Genomic DNA, 21,633 nt, shown 5'->3' with positions numbered 1-21,633 from the left:
CGACTGGGAGGATTAAATTACAGGCTGCACATTAAAATACCTCATTTAGCTACTAAAGCGCTTTTTAAAAAGCGCTCTTAAAGGCCCACATACTAAAGCGCTTCTTTTTAAAATCGCTGCCAAAGATTAATAAAAAAGCAAAAAAAAAAAAAAAAACATACTAAAGCGCTTTTGTAAAAGCGCTCTTATAGGGGGGGCTATCAGAGCGCTTTTTCTGGAAAAAGCGCTCTTAAAGCCCACCCTATAAGAGCGCTTTTACAAAAGCGCTTTAGTATGTTGCGTTTTTTTTTATTTTTTACTCTCATAGGGAGGCCTATCACAGCGCTTTTCTGGAAAAAGCGCACTTAAAGGGGGGCCTACCAGAGCGCTTTTTCCTGAAAAGCGCTCTTAAAGGGGGGCCTACAAGAGCGCTTTTTCCTGAAAAGCGCTCTTATAGGGGGGGCCTACCAGAGCTCTTTTAAAAGCGCTTTCGTAGCCTATGCCAGCGCTGGCTTTGGCAGCGCTTTAAAGCGCTGTTAAAGGCCAAAAAAAGCGCTTTTAAAAGCCTTGCGCGTTGTAGTGAATAATATGTAGCGTTAAATTTCTATTGACCTATCTATGTAATTTCGATTATTTATGATGAATTTATGCTTTGTTGCTTTGGTGATAAGAATTCTGTCTCAGACATCTTTTCGGATAAACACATCCGAAATCACCAATTTTTTTCAAAAGAAATGTGTTCGAATAAACACATGCAAAATTTAGAGGTATTTTGAGGTTTTCAACTGAGATCTTTAAGAAAGTATATAAGTGTGTTAAGAGATTCACTAAAATAAAAACTACAAATTTATTTGAGCCAATCACAAATTGATCGAAATATCACAATCATTCTGGATGAAAAGAGAAAATTTTGTAATTATATTTAATCTTACAATTAAGAAGCCAAGATTGTCATCTATCCAAAATTTCTCAAATATTTTAAGTAGTTCAAATAAAACTAAGATCATTGGTTTCTAAATCAATCAAATTATACTCATTAAAACATGCACCCTTTTTTTTTTTTTTTTTTTTTTTTAAAGTTGATGGTTTATAAGTACCACCAACCAAGGATCGAACCCTGGACCAACAGCCTACACCCGCTCAGTCAGCAAGTGCCAACTGAGCTACCCCACCCACCCCAAAACATGCACCCCTAAGAAAGAAGAGTATTAAAATCACCCTAAATAATAAAAAAATTAAATAAATAAAAAAAGAGAATTATGTTCTTTTCCAACCCGGCCCAAAAATAATAAAAAAAAATTGTTATAAAATGTGAGACATAAACTTTTCATTGATACTAATAAATCCTCTAAAGCAACCGAACCACCGCTAGCACCACCATCTACCACCGTCAGGTTCCGTTATTCTCTGTTTCTCATCGCCGCGTTTTCGTTCATCTTTTCATTGAATAAATATCCTTTGTTGAAATTTCTTACATAAAAAAAGCTTAGTATTTGTATGATTCACCATAATTGAAAGACATTGGAAGAAATAGTTATTACTTAATATTCACTGGTTATAGATTTGATTGCCTTGTGTGAAATCTTTGATATTATTCAACCTTTCTACGTTCCTTACAGAATCTGAATTGACAAGAAAAATTCCTTTTTGTGTTTTTGTGGTTTCAGTTAGTCTAAATTCTAGACCTAATCAAGGTGCTCAACCCAATATGGAAACTCGTGGTTGGAAATCTCAATTGCATCCTGGTTCACGCCAAAGAGTTACCAGCATATTGTAAGCTTTACTTTTACTATTGTATTGTTGAATATTAATGCGTATCATAAGAACAATTAACTGTGAATTGTTTATTCATATGCTATCTTTGTTTTAATCTATTCTTAATTTTAGAATAGACACATTAAAGAAACATATTCCTATTTCTAGTCGAGAGGGATTAAATGAACTTGAGAAGATTGCTCAAAAGTATGAAGAGTGGGTTTTTACTCATGCAACAAGCCAGGTATATCTATAATTTGAAGCCATGTGGTTATCAAGTTTTATTTACAATATGGAAGATTGACAAATTATTGTGTCATTCTCTAATTTCAGTGTGATTATATATGGACAATATCTAGGAAGATGTGTACAATAAAGGATCCATCGCGAGATATGGCCAACTATATAACATTGAATCAAGTTGGCACTACTAATGAAATGGAATAGATAGTGCCATTCTACATTTCTAACTTTTTTTTGGGAATGTTTCATTGATATTGATCTACATGAAATGTCACGTGTTTATCTAGCGTGCTATGTTATCAATTCTAGTGAAATAAAATTATCGGACGAGTCTTCTTCTTGCATAAGTTTGCTTCAAATTAATTGAACGTAAACAAAGTTATAGTCATTTGAATTTTCATCATTTTTAATCTTACTATTTTCTTTTAGATAAAGACAAACAAAAGTTCTATCGTTGTGAAACGCACAATCACGATAGTCATATTCTATAGCTGCATTTATTTGAGGCATTCATTATATAATTATGGCCTTTAGATTGAGATTTGACGATATAAATTTTTAGTTTGATATTTTGTATTTAAAAAAATTAAAGTTTGTATTAATATTTAAACCATTTAATTTTAATCTGAGGAATACGGCAATTTAAAAATGCGTGAGTACGGTGATATGGAATATGATTTTGATATTCAAGTTGATAACTACTTGAACCATCCCAAATCCAATCAATAAATTTGACATTTCGCTATGCTTGCACTACACAACAAGTTTTGCAACTTTTTTTTTTTTTTGACAAACAACTGATTTCATTTAACGAGAAATCAAAACACGGTTTCGAAACAGGACAAGATACATTATGATTTGAGCAATATGTTGTTCTCATGAAAAGGAATTCAAAAGTGAGACAGATTAGTGTTTCTGTCAGATTATTTTTTAATAAAATGAATGGAAAACAAGTAACGACATATCCCGCAGGACATTCCAAAACATGATCAACATATGAATAGTGAACGTTAGCAAAAGGGAAAAGAAAAAGAAAACGTATCTCTTTATTGCCTCTACGAGCGATTACTGATGCTGCAATGTTTTCACTGCAATACGATACAAAAAGAAAGACGATATGCTTTCAAACCTTCGAACCTAAATCTTCGCTGTCGTTTTTCGGTACGTGACTCTGGATACCTTTATTTCCCGATCCAAGATTTCTCCTGTCAGCGATCATGACAACACCTTCATTTTCGAATTTTCAAAGACTTTGTTCGGATGCTCCTAGATCTAGATTGCCAAGACGGGGTGACTTTTGTTGAGATTGTAATTCCTTGTGTAGAAGCAGGTTGCTCGACAAAAGAAAGGTTGTGTCGAAATAGTCTAATCTAGTTGTGTGTCGAATGTTGAAAGAGTTACCTTAACAGTTATTTTGACTTAGGCCTAGTTTTGTAATGTTAGCAGAATTATATTTTGGGCTTTTATGTTTTGGAGATTGTCATATGGAGAAAGCAACCTAAAACTATAAATAGAGGGAATAACCCCTATTTTATATACAGTTACATTCACATAATTTTGTAGTTGCAAAGTGAATAAGATTTTTCACAATTTGTGGACAGAGAGAAACTGTGCAGAAAATATCATTCTTCCTCCTCTTATTTTTTCCAAACCCTAACTCACCTTTCTTCCCAAATTTTCTTTCTTGTTTCTTTCATTGTCATTGTGTAGCGATAAGGAATTACTCAAAGTTTTGGGTTTAATTCCAACAACTTTGACGAAGCTCCAGGATCTACACATGTTGGTTTCCATTTTACGATCATCGAGATCTTGAGACCGCGAGTTTGGTTGTGTATTAGTTGGGCTCTGTATTGGTGATTTTGTGATGCGGCTGCGAGTGCGGTTCTGAGTGATTCTGGTGTTTGGAGGTGTGGATGGTTTGCGTGGTGCACACAGTCCATGGTTGTTAGGCTTGGCTGAAAGTTTTAATGGGGTACTGCATGTAGGGATTCTCGTGGTGGTTATGTTATTGTGTGGCCCGAGAAAGTTTTACTAGAACACCATGGTGGACGCCAAATGTTATTTCAAAAAACATTATTTAGATAATCTCCCTAATGCTAGTCAGGTGACATTGCAAATGTTGGGAATGTTGGTATATGATGTGTTTTTGGGAGGGATGAATGGTCATCATTGTTGGTGGTCCAAGGTTTTCATGTGCCTCCTCCTTTTTATGTTATTCATATGTTGCCTCCTACTTTACAACTTTAGCCCCTGCTCTTATAGCATAGATCTCAATTTAATGGGTCTAATGACCATTAAACAACTGTGTACTGTTAATCTCTTTAGAAACATAACGTTTCTCTGACTTATGGAAAATATTGTAACGGACTGAGTGATCTTTTGTATCTTGTAAATGCTAGAGTCAGAAATGAGATATTCAATCCGGCTATTCGACCCACCCCGATCTAAGAACAAAATTTGGAATGTACAAATTTATTTCATAACATCTGTTGTATGAGTCCCACCAATTACAACCATACTAATTTATTTCTTATGCGTTGCTCGTTGTGCAACCTTTGCACCTTTGACAAGAGGACTCACATCGTTCTTGATCACTTCAAGGACATTTTGGTAGTCAAACAACATCTTCATTTGCTTGTACCATTTGTCATTATTCTTCGCATAAATAATGAGTAGGTTTGTAGAGATTCTTTCATTGAAGACAATTCATGTTGCACACTAGATATTTGGTATATTGAACCCGACTTTTGATGTCAAATATTAGAACTTAGAACCACATGGTTGACAAATTTAGAGTAATTGAATATAGAGAGTGTCTGAGAGAGAGAACAGAGAGAATATAGTTAAGGGTGAGAATGCACATTAACATTCATTGAGATACCCCTTAGATATTTATACAAATTAAAATTCATTTGGACACAATTAACAAAACTGAAACTAACTGCATGTAATAACCAATAACAACCATAAGTCATTAGTTACACTTGATCTAACAACCAATAACACTAAATCCTATAACCAATTACAAGAACACAATAACTAATTTGAACACTTGATTACTAATGTTTTCACAAGAATTTGAATATTTCTGCGTCGTTACCATCCATGTAGTGGAATTAACTTTTTTTAACAAAAACATTCATTTTTGTCAATATCAAATGGGTAATGCTAACTTGTGTCCCAAGGACACAAGTTAAGAGATAAATATAGTAAAATTTTCTTGGAAATTGTGTAATGCATTTAATATAAGTTTATAGTTAATAATTTTATTATTATTTTTAATGCAAAATTTCTATTTATGGATTTATTAACTTGTGCCCCAAGGGCACGAGTTAGCATTACCCATATCAAATTACATTACAAATAATAAAATAATCTAAAAATTTGTACATACAATAAAAATATTTTAAATAATAAAATATGTTTTTTAATAGAAAAAACTCAAATCAAATTAATGTAGATTTTTTTGGTTCAAACGCAGGACGAATTCGAATAGAATTTCATGGATTTGGTTCCTCTCCAATTTTCTTTCAATTGCTGTTCATTGTACCTCATCTCGGTCATCCATTGATATTTTTTCTCTCTCATCAAATCAATTTCGAATTTGGATCCTCTCCTATTTTAATGGACCAGCCATCCCTCCAATTTGCAATCCAATGGTGGATGCATTCATATAAAAAAAACAATAGTGACAAGAGACAATAAAATAGAGCAAATCAATGGCTAGGATTAAAGCAGCATGGAAACATGAGAGGAAAAACATGAGACAATCCATATCGATCAATTTCACTTTATTTATTTCATTTGTATTTATTCTTGGCCATGGAGCAGTAGGGAAGTGGCTGCAGACAAAAGGAGAAGGGGTCCATTTCCGGTTATCACGGATACACGTTATATTGTCGCATCTAATTCAATTGTACTACATGCATCAGATATCAATCCAACAGAATAATAAGTCATGTGATGGATTCACTTTTAGGATAGACCCATGTTTCATATTAAATTCAATAAAAAGAACTCATAATTAATTATCAAAAATCAGTATATTCTTTTTTTATACTCAAAAATCAATATTTTGAAAATTAAATATGTTTTTAATCCCTATAAAATTACTAAAAATTATTTTTAGTCCCTATAAAAAAAAAGTTTATTTTTAGTTCCTATAAAATTATTTTTGCACTCACTTTTAGTCCTTTTACAGGGACTAAAAATAAATGTAAAAATAATTTTATAAGAATTAAAAGTCGACTTTTTTTATAGGGATTAAAAATCAAAACTGAAATATTTATAGGAATAAAAAACTTATTTAACCCAAAACTTTATAATGTCCCTCTTTAGAGATAGAATCCAGATAGAATCTTAGTTTAAGACGCAAGCTCCTTCTCAGCCACGCAACCGAACCAGTACCACTGCTCACGCCACTGCCGGGATATTCATCTCCACCTTCAGGTTCCATTCCTCTCTCTCGCCGTCCCGTTTTCGTTCAATATTTGGTTGAACAGATCTAGTTTATTTTGATCACAAAAATTAACAATACTTAGTATTTGTTTGCTTCGATCTGGGGAACTTCATCTTTTTGGAGAATAATCTATTAACAAGAGTAGCGGACCTTTCTTCGTAATCTTGTGCAACATTACTTATAGATCTGACTGTCTTATGTGGAATCTTTCATGTATGTTCATTCTCATGCATCCGATGATGCATGTGCATCTGATGTATCTGCAAAGCTACCAACTGAATTAATTTAACGGAACTAATACAATCTAAAGTTAAAAATCTCGATTTTATAGATAGCTCAGTTTGATTACTTTTTTAATTTTATATTGGTCTATATTCATCCTTTATACCTTCCTTAACGACTTCCAAGTCTGATTTGTTTTGGTGTAGTTTCAGTCAATTTAAATTCAATGGATGCTAATAATTTGAGATCTGATCAAGGAGCTGAACCCATTATGGATACTAGTGATTGGAGAGGTCAATTGAAGCAAGAATCACGCCTAAGAATTGTCGACAAAATGTAAGCTTTAGTTTAGTGTTAATACTGAGTCACTGCTGATTTGACGAGTCTTTTACTGTTAATGCATTCAAATTGTTGATCGATGTGTTATCTTTATAAGTATGTGGTGTGTTTGGGTGGAGAATGCCGCCATTATTTCTGTAAAATGAATATATAGGAAAAACTATGGTAATCTTAGTAGGATTGAATGGAAAAACTGTGGTAATGAATTTTTCTCATGTTGCAAAGAAAATTTCTTAAGGAGGTGTCTATCTATGTTCTTAATCATAAACAAAAATTAATTAAAAAAAGTTGATATATTTGGTCCAAATTTAGGTCTAAATTTTGAATTATTAAATACATTAACTTTAACATTTTGTACACCAATTTTTTCATATAATTGAATTATTATTTAATAATGAGACCATTGTTTTTCATTTTTGTAGAACGGACACATTAAAAAAACATCTTCCCGTTTCTGGTCCAGAGGGATTGAATGAACTTTGGAAGATTGCTCACAGGTTTGAAGAGAGGATTTTTACTGAGGCAACAAGCCAGGTATATCTCTATTTACAAACCACATGATTGTCAAATTTTAATACATACTATATTGAAGACTGACAATTTATTGTGGCATTCTCTATTTTCAGTCTGATTATCTAAGGAAAACACGTCAACATATTCTTTGAGAAGGTCTGTCAACTTACTCTTGATATCAGCATCAAGCAGCGATCCAATGGTCACTTCTTTTTTGTCTTCTTCAGAACCTAAGTTGATCTTTTCTAAAGGTTCTTTGTGAGGCAGGATGGCTCTTTCCTCGTGCTTAAGTAATCGAGAGATCTGGTCCGGGATCTCCTCTTCTTCCTCCACTTCCGCTTCGAACATAGGAAACTCAAAGTTGGGAGAGGGCATAGGGTTATTGCATTCAATGGGTTTATCAATAGTAAATCTGCACATATGATTTATATTTATTTTAGAAAATTTATGAATACAAGAGTGTATGCAGATTTTTTTGAAAAGTTTTTTTTTTTTGGTTTTTTAGGATTACCATTTCCAGAAAAAGCAAAAAATAAAACACATAGTGTAGAGAATTCAAAATGACACTTTATTTATGATTCATTTTTGAAACAAAGCCCTAAACACAAACTCATTTGTCTTGGGCGGGACAAAGAGGGAAACTTTTAAAACAAAGCCCTATACACAAAGTTATTTGGGCGGAACATTTAAAAGCAAAGCCCTATAAAACATCTCTCTGCTTTGGGCCAGGCAGGGGGTCAAAATAACAGCGAGGTGATTACTTTGAGCGGCGAACAACATTCGGAACGTCGACAGCTTTCCAGTAGTAATGAACTCCTCTGTGTATTATGTATTCAAGAAAATTCTCCTCAGAATTATCTTCAGTATTGACATTGACCGCTGGTCGAGCAGGATTTGAAGGTCCTGGTTTGTCAACCTTGTTCTTTGTAGAGTTGAGACAGTCTTCTTCTACTTCTTGAAGAGCATAAGACGAGTCACAATCTTCAGGGTGTAACTCCCAATCTTCAGGATGAAGAGACTCATTGTCAGAGACACTTTCTGAGTCAACTGCGGGGCCATCTTCCCCTCCATCTTCAAAAATGGCATTTATGTGATAATAACCATCTTCAGGATTATAAATCTTGGTAGATGCATTGAAGTTGAAATTTTCAGTAATTTCAGGCTGCTGAGAAAATTGAGAGAGATGATAAACCTCTTCTGGTTGACTATTATATTCAAAGGAATCTCCCCATCCAGTTGGTTGGATGTCTTCAATCGCAATCTTTAAACTTTCAGGTGCAGTATATTTCACCATATAATCATATTTGCCACTTGGTTGTCCCATGGTGTCCCAGACCTCTGCAGGAATAGGCGGAGTTTCTTTGGCACTTGTTTTGACTTTGCCTCGGGGTTTCTCTGAAGGAGGATAGAACGGTGCATACGGTTCTTCCTGAGATATGTATCCTGAGTCATTGAGATAACATTTCCATTCTTTTTCAGGATCGGGCAGACCTTCTTCGATACATTCTCCGATAAGGACATTAACCTCTTGAGGAATTGGGTTAAGGAATCCTCCACTAATGAATGTTTCTTTGATCGGACGAATGGTTTCATCCTTCTTGGTGCAGTTCGAAAACATTGGCGAACATCCGAGTCCTGCTCTGGTTTCATTCTTGGTAGGGATCACAACTTACCCCCTGCCAGTGGTAGTTCCATCTTTCACTACTTTCACTGCCTATTTGTATGAAGAGATTGATGCTTTCTTCCTGGAAGATTCGTCTTCTAAAGAGAGACCTTGAAACTGCGTTCCTTCCACATTATCAGCACTTATGAAAGAGAAATTGGATAAATGGCTCACCATCAAGGCTTGCTCCCCACTTATTGTTACCACTTTTCCATTTGTTACAAATTTTAACTTTTGATGGAGCGTAGAAGTTACTGCCCCTGCTTCATGGATCCATGCGTCCTAACAGACAGCTATAAGCAGCTTGAATGTCCATGACCTGGAAGGTGATTTGAAATGTATGTGGACCAATTGTCATGGGAAGGTTGACTTCGCCGATAACAGATTTTCGCGATCCATCAAATGCTTTGACTACTACACCACTAAACTTCATAGGCATTCCTTGGTAAGATAAACGAGCAAGAGTCGTCTTCGGCATCACATTTAAGGAAGATCCAGTGTCTACCAATACGTTTGACAAAGAGTCTGACTGACAGTTCATAGAAATGTGCAAGGCAAGATTGTGATTTCTGCCCTCCTCGGGAAGTTCTTCATCACAGAAGCTTAAATTGTTGCAAGTTGTTATGTTGGCTATTATCCCATCAAAATGGTCAACAGTCACATCATGATCCACAAAAGCTTGATCTAATACTCTCATCAGGGCTTCCCTATGGGCTTCTGAGTTTAAAAGCAATGAAAGTATTGAGATCTTTGAAGGAGTCTGCATAAGCTGATCCACAATTTTGTATTCGCTTCTTTTGATAAGCTTCAAAATTTCATCAAAGTCAGGATTGACATTGGTTCCACTGGATTGACCAACATCAGTGTTTGTATTACTGACAGGAGTTTCCACAGGATTCCCCACTGGTGTATCAACAGGATTTTGCCTGGTTGCAGGAGCAATAGGCTGCTTTGGAGGTGGTAGAGTGTACACACGTCCACTTCTTGTTACTCGACTCACATCAGCGATGTTTACGACAGATGAAAGGGTAGGTAAAGGAACTTCTTGTCCATTCATTATCATTGTTGCATTGTAGTTGTATGGAACTGCCTTGTCAGAGTCATAGGGAACAGGTCCAGGTAGACAAATGATCAAAGGAGGAACAGGAACCCTTGGTTTGTTGTAAGTAACTTCTATGCGCTCGGGCATGTTGAAATGAGGAACGATGACGTTAACTTTAGGCATTTCCGAGTTGATATCTGAGACTAAAAGCTCATGCGGATAACATCCTATCATGTTAACTTCATCTTCATTCCTATTTTTGTAGATCTGAATAGTACCATTATCTAGCAAGACTTGAAGATCTCTTCTCACAATCGAACATCCATGAGGATCTACACAACATATGCTACAGGAACCGTAGTGATGCTGGCGAAAATTCTGCCCTTGACAGAGAGTAGCGTGCATTTGTACCAAATCTGCTCTTGAGAAATTGATGTCATAGATTCGGTATGGACCAGGACATCCATACACCATGTTTACAACCTGCCCTCCATGATTGGGCAGCGGATTTGCTTGCACATTTGGATTCAAATTTCTGAAAGAGAGGAGATTAGATCTAACCAACCTCTGAACTTCATATTTCAAAGCTATGCAATGCTCAAGATAATGGCCAGGTGCTCCTTGATGATAAGGGCATGAGACCTCAGCTTTGTACCACCATGGGAGTTTCTCAGGTACTCGTGGTGGTGCTTTAGTTTGAACAAGACCTATTTCAATCAAAGCAGGATACAACTCTGTGTAGGTCATTGGAATCGGATCGAACTGTGGAGCTCTTTGCACACGATTATGATTGTTGTTAAACTGTTGAGCCTGTTGTCGAGGCTGTTGTTGTTGAAACTGCGGGGTAAATCCCGGATTCGGTGCTGCATTAACGACTGGCGCGATAGCAGCAATCTGTTGTCGACGATTGACATTTCCTCTTGGCCTACCTTGGGATACCATGTCAACACTTTGTTCTTTCTTCTTTGGGAAACCACTTCCGAACTTTTTGGTTCCGCTTGAAGATCCACCTTCTTTAGTTAGACGTCCGGTTCGGACTCCTTCTTCTAGACGCATCCCCATGTTTACCATTTCGGTGAAATCACTTGGAGCACTAGCAATCATGCGTTTATAATAAAACGGGCCAAGAGTATTCAAGAAGATCTTTGTCATCTCTTTCTCTTTTAACGGTGGATTAATCTGAGCAGCAGTTTCTCTCCATCGTTGGGCATATTCTTTGAAAGCTTCATGATCTTTATGAGCCATAGATCGGAGCTGATCTCTGTCTGGAGCCATATCCGAGTTGTATTTGTATTGTCGGACAAAGGCCTCGCCTAGGTCGTTGAAAGTCCGAATATTGGTGCTATCCAAACCTGTGTACCACTTCAGTGCGGCACCAGTCAAACTGTCTTGAAAGTAATAGATGAGCAACTGATGATTATCTACATAAGTAGACATCTTTCTATCATACATCACGAGATGGCTTTGTGGACAAGAACTACCTTTGTACTTTTCAAAGTCAGGGACCTTGAATTTAGCTGGTATTTGTACACTGGGAACTAAACATAGCTCCTGGGCATTCTTCCCAAACAAATCTTTCCCACGAATAGCTTTGACTTCTAGTTGAATCTTTATTGAATTATTCTTGGAGATCTCCCACGAGGTTACGCTGATTTGTGCTATCACCTTGATCATGATAAATCTCGTTGTCTCCGTAAGGAACAGTGTGAACCATAGGAGTAGCAACCGTCATAGTGGGTTGAGAGAGTGCCATAGTGATTTGAGAAAAAGTTACCCCCTGATTTGGAGTGAACACTGAACTTTGTGCAGCAGGCGCTTCAGTTGTGGTTGTTTGAACCCCAGAGAAATTATGGCGGAAACCTGCACCAAAGCTGAAAGGCGTGCCCCAACCTTCTGGCATGAAGAAAGATGGAATGCTGAATGCAACTGTAGAAACTGGAGTAGTGGTCTCGGATATCACTGTTGCTTGACTTGACTGTTGGGTGGTGGCTGCTGATTCTATGCGGCCATTAAGGAGTCAACCAGAGTAGTGAGACTTTCCAACTTTTCTTGAAGGGTGGTCACTGTACCACGGAGCTCAATATTCTCTTGTTCAGAGCTTTCCATCACTCTTCTTCTGCTTGAACGGGTATTGTATCTTTGATCTGATTGCGAGCGCGGTCGAGAAACTTTGAGACACGACAGCTTGACGATCTAATGGAGAAAGATCCAAAAGATGAGACTCTATACAACAGACTCGATATGCAGAATGATGTATGCAAAAAGAAGTTTATGATTTTTCCAAACATTTTAAAGATTATTTTCTTGCAAACATTTGAACACAAACTATTCTTTTGTTGAAATAATGGGAAATGTTACAACATTGGAGCGTAGCTCCTTACAGAAGCAAATGATAAATAAAAAGCTTAAACAATCCTAAGCATCCTCATCGGACGAAGAACCAAATGCGTTATGCAGCTTGAGCTTCATGATTTCTTTCCCATAATAAGCTTTCAACTTGGCCTTTTCGGTCCTTAGCTTGTCAACAACAATCTTCCAATCGTCAGGAATTGGAGCGTCGCTTGTTGAACCTTCAAGCTTTTTCTTACTTTCTTTGATGTACCTCCTGATTGCAGCGTCTTTTCGACGAATCTTCTCATCTTTGCTCATGAGCCTTCCATCTTGATAATAGAGAGTTTCTTCGTGATCTTTCACTCGTTTCTTCAACTTTCTGTTTTCCACATCAGTTTTACGAAACTTTTCTTCCCAAACGTCTTTTTCTAATCGCATCTTGGCTAAAGTCCCTTGGTATTCTTCCGTAGTGTCAATGGGAATGTTGGGTAGTTGAGATACCACAGGGAACATGGGTTTTTCATAATCATAAGGCATTTGAAACTTCCTTGCTCTTTTCTTTACCCAATAGGTGTAGGCGTCTGTGGCAATGCAATTACTTACCCCACCTTTTTCTTTCCTTCGGATGTCATACCAAGCTCTTACCATTCTTGTCTTCAACCTTTGAGGATCCTCCCCTTCTCGGTAAAAGTAGCACTCCACTGCGAGACCAATGGGTTTAGCTGAATTTGCATACCCGAGTTGTCGTCGGGCTAGGACCGGATTGTAGTTAATTCCTCCTTGTGTACCATTGAGGGGTACGTTGGCGAACTCTCCACAACTATCAATGGTTTCTGTACCACAGCGAGCCAAGGTATACCAATGAATATCATTATTAGTAAGAGACATAAGTCTTTGAGGCCAACGCAAACCTTCTCGGTTTTCCGTGAAAGTAGGAGACTTAGGCAAGTATGAAACAATCCATTTGAACAACAGAGGTGCACAACATACAATGATTCCACCGCCCTGGCGATTCCTATGATGGATAGAGAAATACATGTCACCAAGCAAAGTCGGAACAGGATTTCCAATCAGAAAGATCTTTATGGCGTTGATATCAACAAAGTCGTTGACGTTGGGAAACAGAACCAACCCATAGATGAGAAAGGCTAATACAGCTTCAAAAGCTATCATGCTACCAGTTTCGATGAAATCAAAGGCTTTCTTTATTAGAAACTGCAAAGTCAAACCCGGAAGGTTTCCTTTGGTAGTCCAATTACTCTCTACTTCGGATTTCTTCAAGTGGATACTCGCTGCAATGACTGGTGACTTAGGAATGGCTTCCAAACCATTGAAAGGTATTTTGTCAGACACAGGAATACCCAAAATATTGGCATATTCTTCCAAGGTTGGTACCAATTGGTAGTCTGGAAAGGTGAAACATCGGTAGACGGGATCATAGAACTGAACCAGAATTTTGAGAAGTCCTTCATCAACATGAGTATTCAAGATAGGCAAAAGCTTTCCATGGCTTTTCCTAAAATCGGAAGGATCTTGTACAAAAGATGCCAACTCTCTCAGTCTTTCCACATTAGGCACTTTGAAACTGTACTTTTTGGTATGCCTTTTTACCCACTCCATAACTTAATCCTATAATGTTTGCAAAGAAAATTCTCTAAAACTTTTTTTGAAAAAATCATGTGTTTATGGAAAAAGATGGATTTTTTTTTAATGTATGAATGCATGGGTGCACGAATGCCACATATACAAACATGGTAAGGCAAACATGATAATGCAAACATGGTACTACAAACATGGTAATACAAACATGGTAATTCAAACATGGTACACATAGGTTCAAAGGTCCAGCGTCACGAGCATGAGGTCAGAGAACCAAACATGGGATAGTACTAGGGGTTAATCACCTGCACAACATGTTCTACTGATACGTCAGAGTCTACATTTTTCTTTCGGATATTACCGGCTTGCACAACTGAACTTGTGAGCTAGCAATATTCTCAAGAAAAACTCGTCTGAGTGTGGCTCTCCGCATGACAACTAATCAAAGTCTTCACCTAAATAGTTTCTGCGCCACAACCTAATAAGGCCAGGATGGGTTATGGGTTCTACAGCCAACTCAGTTTCTACAGTTCAATGAAAGCAATAATGTCTTCGAAACTGAACTTGCTAAACATATACTACCAACAAGGAACCTCCGCTGAGCGGAAGGATTCTCATGCCAGCCTTTTAAGGACTGACTCCTTGTATGCCATACATGACTATACCCTCCACCTAATTCTTATGTGTACTTAATCCGGGTTAGGATTTGTCCATAATGTATCACTTGTAACAGAACCACAGATGTAACAGAACCACAGAACCAAACACGTAAAAAAAATAACAATCAGAATTAACCCTTTCTTTGGAAACAATAAAAAGATGGTCTCCAGTGAAGTCGCCATTTTTCTGTCGCGGGGAAAAAATCGTTTGTGGGATGAGACACCTGATGCCTTCTTTGGGCTCGAGTGCTCAAGAAAAAGATTTTTCTTTGTTTTTGTCACGACCAAACTTTTTATTATTTCCAAAGTAGGAAAAGGAAAAAAGTTGCAATAACCTTAAAAGATATGCAAAGCAAATAACACAAAATTAAAAGCAATGCAAAGGTGGGGGAGAGATCTTGGGTAAGAGGGTTGGTTATACGAAGGGAAGGTATTAGCACCCAACGTGTCTATAGTACTCTATAGGCTTCTTTGTTATGTTTGTCTGTTCATTTCTTGCTATACTAATGGGGAGGTTCTTTTGTGAGATAGGTGGGACCTAAAGTGTTTGTTTGATTATGCTCGCAAAGATCATCGCGATCCTCTGCATACATATCCCTTAGAGGGAATCAGAGCATCTGTAGCTCGGGGTCTAAGGGTGCTAAGGTTTGAGTGGTTTGAGGGAGAAGTTTTGCTCGCCAAGGATACGACCTTGTGCCTACGTATTCTCAAAGGGATGTTGAGAAAGTCAGAGCAATCGTAGTTCCCACTTATGCTAGTGGAAGCAAAGGATAAGAGACAAATGTCATCTAAATGCTCGATGTATCTAATCTATATCATCACATACATCTGTTTGTTTTTTGTTTAAAATCTTTTCATTATAAGCCCTGGGCTGTGCCACTTATGGCGCTTAGAATGATAAAGATGATTTTTTGTTTAGCCAGCCTTGTGGCAAAAACAAGTTGATTAGCCAGCCTTGTGGCAAAAACTTTCAATGAAGTCAGCCTTGTGACAAAAAGTTTTGATTAATCAGCCAGCCTTGTGGCAAAAGTTTCGACGAAGCTAGCCTTGTGGCAAAAACTTTGATTAATCAGCCAGCCTGGTGGCAAAAGGTTTGATTGATTAGCCAGCCTTGTGGCAAAATAGAAATTTGATTGATTGATTGTTTGTGATGATATAGATGAGATACTCCTATCATAGAAGTGATAAATGTCTAATCTCCTAGGGTATTTGTTTTGGATATTGGGGATGCTTATAAGAAGCCCGTGGGTCCTTGTACGAAGCCCAAGAGGAGGCTATGGGAGGGACAATCGAGGGTCCTTGCATTGTAAGCCCAAGAGGAGGCTATGGGAGGGACAAGTCGTTTGTATGAAGCCCAAGAGGAGGCATGGTATAGTTGGTTTGAGCTCTTAGAGCGATTTCACCGGGAAACCATACTCTATGTCCTAACCTAAACTAAGGAGATTCTTTGCACGAAGCCCAATAAGAGGCTATGGGGAACCTAGTGTTGTACTAAGTTGAACAAGTATATATAATATGAACAAACACATGAACAAGTATGAACAAACATGAACAAGCATGAACAAGTATGAACAAGCACATATATATGACAAAGTGTGTGTATACAATGGAGTTTATGAAGGAAATATACCTGTAAGGATGATCCGTTTGTATACACGGGGGCTCGGGACTTATACTCGGGGAGAGGCCCATTGAGTTTATTCAGAAGCTATGTAAACAAGTATTTACAAAGGGGCTTGGGACTTATACCTACATGGAGGCCCATGGTATTTTTGGGAAGATTTAAAGAAAACCTTCATTTTTGATTTGTTATTCGAGGTTAAAAATCAAATTGATCGAGGTATGTACAAAAGGTGTATGTATAATGAAATACCTAATTTCATGTAAGGGAATGGGACTTATACCTATGTGGAGGCCCATGTTTTATTTTATAAAACATGGTTGATTGTTTTGTTAAAAAACGCGAGGTTTCGTCGTTTTGAAAAGCTTGAAAGTTTTGTTTTGAAAGAAGTTTTCTGTTTAAAGAAAAACTGTACAAAGAAAAAGGAATGGGACTTATACTCTCTAATATTCGAGAGGCCCATGGTGTTTTGAAAATCAATTGATCAATCCAAAAAGATTTGATTAAGAGTTTTTTTTTTAAAAGAAAACCAAAAAGAAATGGTTTATTGTTTCGAAAAACTTTGATCGTTTGTTTTAAAACAGTTTTGAATTTTGACAAAAGTCAACTTAATTAAGATAAAAACAAATTTTATGCTTAATTAAGACCTAAGTGATTAGGGTTTGATCACAAAATATTTACAAGTGATTAAGTTTTGAAAATCAAGTGAAAAAACTATTTTTTAAAGTATTAAAAACATTTAAAAACAAGTCACTTTAAACTTAATAAAAACACATTAAATAAATTTTTTTTTTGTGAATTTTTTTGGATATTCATAAAATATATATATTAAATGAGAAGTGTACAAAAAATGAAGCAAAAATGAATTAATTTGATTGGTTAATTAATTAAGTGAAGTTGTGTAAAAAATGAAGAAAAATAAGTGTTAAAAAAATGGTTTTGTCTTCACAAGGGCTTGAACCCACGCCCTTATGTTTATCATTCAAAAACATAATCAACTGGACCACGCGCGTGGTCTGATAAACAAAGGCATTGAAAAGATTATATTTTGAATCAATTTCCTAAATTCAGAACCAAAAATATGGCGCCAAGAACATGGATCCCTTTTGAATTTGAAAATTCTCAAAACTGAATTGTTTGGATCAAGTGAATAGCCTATCTTGCTCGATTTTTCATAAGGAACATGATGGTACCATTTAATTTCATTTATTTTCACTCTAAGATCATTAATTTTCTGATGAACACAAAGAACCCTAATTCTGAGATTGATCATGAAATCGTGTATGATTGATGAATTATGAAATTGATTGAGGGTTAATGATCAGTGATAGTGCAGAAACAAGATGGCAAAGCAATATTTCATTTATGATGCATGATTCATGGAGTTTGAAGTTCAAGAGGGCTTACCTTAAAAATGGCAAAACTGAGAATCGAATTCTGCAAATGAGATGTTCCAGATGTTGTTTCTTGATCTGGACAGCTTCAATGATGATTATGGAACATGTTTGGATGCCTGGAATGGATTGAATTCATCTGGATCACTCCATGGAACCCGATCTGTAGTAGGGACAAGTATGAATCGAGCTTGATGATTCTGAGGTTACAGGTTGATGATGAGTGTTTGGATAGTTCATATGTGACATATATGAGGTGTTGGAAGTGTTAGTTTGGACAGAATTGGCCTGGAATTGATTTTGGCATGATAAGGCTAGTGTTATGCATATTTGGAGGTTGAAGAGTGATTCTGAGATTTGGGGTGTTTTGGGGTGTTTCTAAGGTTCAAACAACTTCCATATGATGTTTATGAGTTGTGGGAACCATCACTTTGCTCAAAACTCCAATGGTTTAGAGGTTGGGATTTTTACCTCTTTTGAAAACTATGAAACTTGCAATTCAAGAATGGAAGAGAAAACCTATGCTTATGAGGTTTTGGTGTGATTTGAAGAGTGGAAATGACCTCTATTTATAGGCCAAGCTTTCTGAATACAAGCCTTTGTAAGTGGCTCAAAGAGTGATGATTTGGCTTAAGAGATAAAATGGAATCTTTCACATTAAATGCATATGGTTAAAATGACTAAACCATGGTTAAAATTGGCTATGCTTCTTATCTCTTTCCCATCTGTCTACAAACCAGAAATATCTCCCAATTATTACATGTATATGTCATTGCTTGCATCATAAGGTAAAATAGTGCATAACTTTGGCAAAAATGACCTGAAATTTCAAGTGAAATGGTCACTAATGGAGAATTTCAAAGCCATAGCTACACTCCATATTTTTTCATGCTCTTGGACATTTTGGAAAGCTCTTGTTATGTACTTCAAAACCCTAGTTGAAAGTTTCTTCAAGACCTTTAAGGAAATGGGTGAAAAAGATCCATGAACTTTGAAGAAAAATGAGATTTTAAGTGAAATTTTCAAAAGATGGTGACTTTGAAGCTCCATATCTCTTAAATGGTTGATCTTATGGAAAAAAATTATATGTGACAAAGTTGTTCATTGGATCAAAATATACAACTTTCATGTTGGAAGTTTTTTTCAGTTTGTAGGTGAAATTTTGAGTTATTCCCTTCCAAAGTTTGGAAAAAACCATTGAAAAACACTTAGAAAATTTTCTAAGTATGGAAAGTCAAACTTTTGACTTTTTGATTCTTGATTGATTTTCTTGATTTTCCTTGATCAAATGACTTCATATATCATATATTGATGATTTAGAACTTCAAAAGTCATGTTTGACCAAAATTTCCAAAAAGTCAATGGTGATCTTGTACAGTTGACTTTTTCAAACGAATCGCGTTTCTGGAGATTTCAAATGAACCAAGCTATCCTCACTAAATGAATGGTATGAATGGATCGCATTGAATTATTGGAGGACCTTGAGCTATGGTTTAAGTTGTGGCACCATGTTCTGATTAAAAAGTCAGTTGTTCAGGTGAATCAGGTCAAAAACCCTAATTGTCGACCTGATGAAATTGATGACTGTGGATCTTGAATTGAGATACAATTTCCATTGGATATTGTCATAGGGATTATTTGTAGATGATTGAAACCTTTGAGTGACTCCCTGGAGCTTTTTAGGGTTTCCCAAATGTGATCCCTGATTTTAGTCCCTGATAGTTCAAAACCCTAATCTGATGATTTGAAATTTCACTATTGATCAATCCTTGTGTAGGAGATGTCTTGAGCCAATAGATTAGGTCAAAATGATGTACTTGGGGTCTTGAGGTCATGTCCCAAGTCATTAGGTCAAATCCTGAGCAAAAGTCAGGAGTATGTTGTCTTCAGTCAAAACCCTAATCTGGTTGATTCAGAGCTTTTGAGCTTGTTGAAATAAACCTTTGAGGATCAAATGTTGACTGTTGATGAAGATAGTTCATATGAGATGAAGGGAGAACAAAACCCTAATTGTTACTTGTACTGATGAGTGATTTCTTGTTTAAATCCTGCTGAGTCACAAGTAGCAAACACAAGCTATGCAATTTGTTAGAGATGCAAATGATGCATATGCAAATGATATGAGGTGGTATCTTAGGTCAAAAATTGGGGTATGACAAATGGAAACGCTGCCATTGTTCAAGATGATTTCGAATCATCTGATGTTCTTGTGGTTTCAAGTAGTGACTCTAAGAAGGAGTGGATTATGGATTCAGGTTGCACTTGGCACATGACTCCAAACAAAGACTTGTTCGAGGAATTATGTGATCAAGATGGTGGATCAGTATTGCCAGGAAACAACAAGGCTTGCAAGATTGCAGGTGTTGGATCTGTGAGATTCAAGCTCCATGATGAGTCAATAAGGTTGTTGACTGAAGTCAGGTATGTTCCTGATTTGAAGAGAAATCTACTTTCTCTTGGTGAATTCGACAAGAAAGGATATGTTTTCCAAGGAGAGAAAAGTATCCTAAGAGTCATGAAGGGTTCGAAGGAAGTCTTGAGAGGCGTGAAGAAACAAGGCTTGTATACCCTTGAGGCTGAAGTTGTAAGTGGTTCGACAAATGTTGCATCCACGAAACCTTTGTCGAAGACAGAAATCTGGCACATGAGATTGGGCCATGTCAGTGAAAGGGGTCTGGTCGAATTAGGGAAACAAAATCTGCTTGGTGGAGACAAAGTCGAAAAGCTGAAGTTTTGTGAACCCTGTGTACTTGGAAAATCTTGCAGAGTGAAGTTCAACAAAGGCAAACAAAGAACACATGGATCCCTTGATTACATCCATGCTGATCTTTGGGGGCCTGCAAGGTGTCCATCACATTCAGGAGCAAGGTATTTTCTATCCATAGTAGATGATTATTCCAGAAAATTATGGGTATTCATCCAGAAGAATAAGGATGAAACTTTTGAGAATTTTAAAAGTTGGAAGACTCTGGTTGAAAATCAGACTGGCAAAAAGGTCAAGAGGTTGAGAACCGACAATGGCCTTGAATTTTTCAATGAGGCATTCGACAGTTTTTGTGCTGCCTCTGGTATTGCAAGGCATAGAACTACTGCAGGTACTCCACATCAAAATGGTTTGGCTGAAAGGTTTAATCGAACTATTTTGGAGAGAGTTTGATCCATGTTGACTAGTGCGGGGTTAACAAAGGTGTTCTGGGCTGAGGCTGTTTCGACAGCAACATATCTGATAAACAGATGTCCTTCGACAGCGTTAGATATGAAGACACCTGAAGAAGTTTGGTCGGGACATCCACCAGATCTCGACAAACTGAGAGTATTTGGCTGCATAGCCTATGCTCACATTAGGCAAGACAAGGTCGAACCTAGAGATCTGAAATGCATGTTCATGGGATACCCAGAAGGAGTCAAAGATTATAGGCTATGGTGCCTAGAGCCAGGTCGCAGGAGGTGTATCACCAGTCGAGATGTAGTTTTCAATGAAGTTGAAATGGCTTTTAAGAAAACTGATGATGTTGGTCGAAGTACAGAAACATCTGACGAAGAGCTGGAACAGGTAGAGATTCCTGTTGAGGTGGAACATGTTGATGCTGAATTGCATATCCCTGATGAAGTCGAAGAAGAAGCAGAAGATACTGAGGAAGTTGAGGAAACTGACGATGACTACCTATTATCGAGAGATAGGTCGAGAAGAGTCATAAAGGCACCTCAGAGGCTTGGGTATGCAGATCTTATAGCTTATGCCTTAATCTCTGCAAGTGAGGTTCTAGACCAAGAACCTAGAGACTACAAGGAAGTTATGAGGAGTCGAAATAAG

At 36.9% G+C, this 21,633-nt stretch overlaps 2 protein-coding genes across 3 annotated transcripts; both read left to right on the top strand.

Annotated features, from left to right (window-relative positions):
* The first annotated feature begins 1,299 nt into the window (after positions 1-1,299).
* Positions 1,300-2,350, top strand: LOC131648364 (mediator of RNA polymerase II transcription subunit 15a-like). Of its 2 annotated transcripts, none has more exons than XM_058918128.1 (4): positions 1,300-1,373; positions 1,647-1,752; positions 1,903-1,978; positions 2,068-2,350. In XM_058918128.1, the coding sequence occupies exons 2-4, from the start codon at positions 1,688-1,690 to the stop codon at positions 2,179-2,181; spliced, it is 255 nt and encodes an 84-aa protein (XP_058774111.1). In that variant the 5' UTR covers positions 1,300-1,373; positions 1,647-1,687; the 3' UTR covers positions 2,182-2,350. The 2 variants fall into 2 exon arrangements, with proteins under 2 accessions (XP_058774111.1, XP_058774110.1); XM_058918127.1 differs by having other exon boundaries at positions 1,867-1,978.
* A 3,982-nt stretch (positions 2,351-6,332) lies between these two features.
* LOC131651481 (mediator of RNA polymerase II transcription subunit 15a-like) lies at positions 6,333-7,662 on the top strand. The gene is made up of 4 exons (XM_058921141.1): positions 6,333-6,426; positions 6,871-6,994; positions 7,420-7,531; positions 7,624-7,662. The coding sequence occupies exons 2-4, from the start codon at positions 6,885-6,887 to the stop codon at positions 7,660-7,662; spliced, it is 261 nt and encodes an 86-aa protein (XP_058777124.1). The 5' UTR covers positions 6,333-6,426; positions 6,871-6,884.
* The last annotated feature ends 13,971 nt before the right edge of the window (positions 7,663-21,633 follow it).

This window comes from Vicia villosa, linkage group LG2 (genome assembly GCF_029867415.1).
Source record: "Vicia villosa cultivar HV-30 ecotype Madison, WI linkage group LG2, Vvil1.0, whole genome shotgun sequence".
In the NCBI taxonomy this organism is placed as follows: Eukaryota; Viridiplantae; Streptophyta; class Magnoliopsida; order Fabales; family Fabaceae; genus Vicia; species Vicia villosa.
Note: the sequence above shows the minus strand (reverse complement) of the source record. Positions and strands in the feature narration are given on the sequence as shown.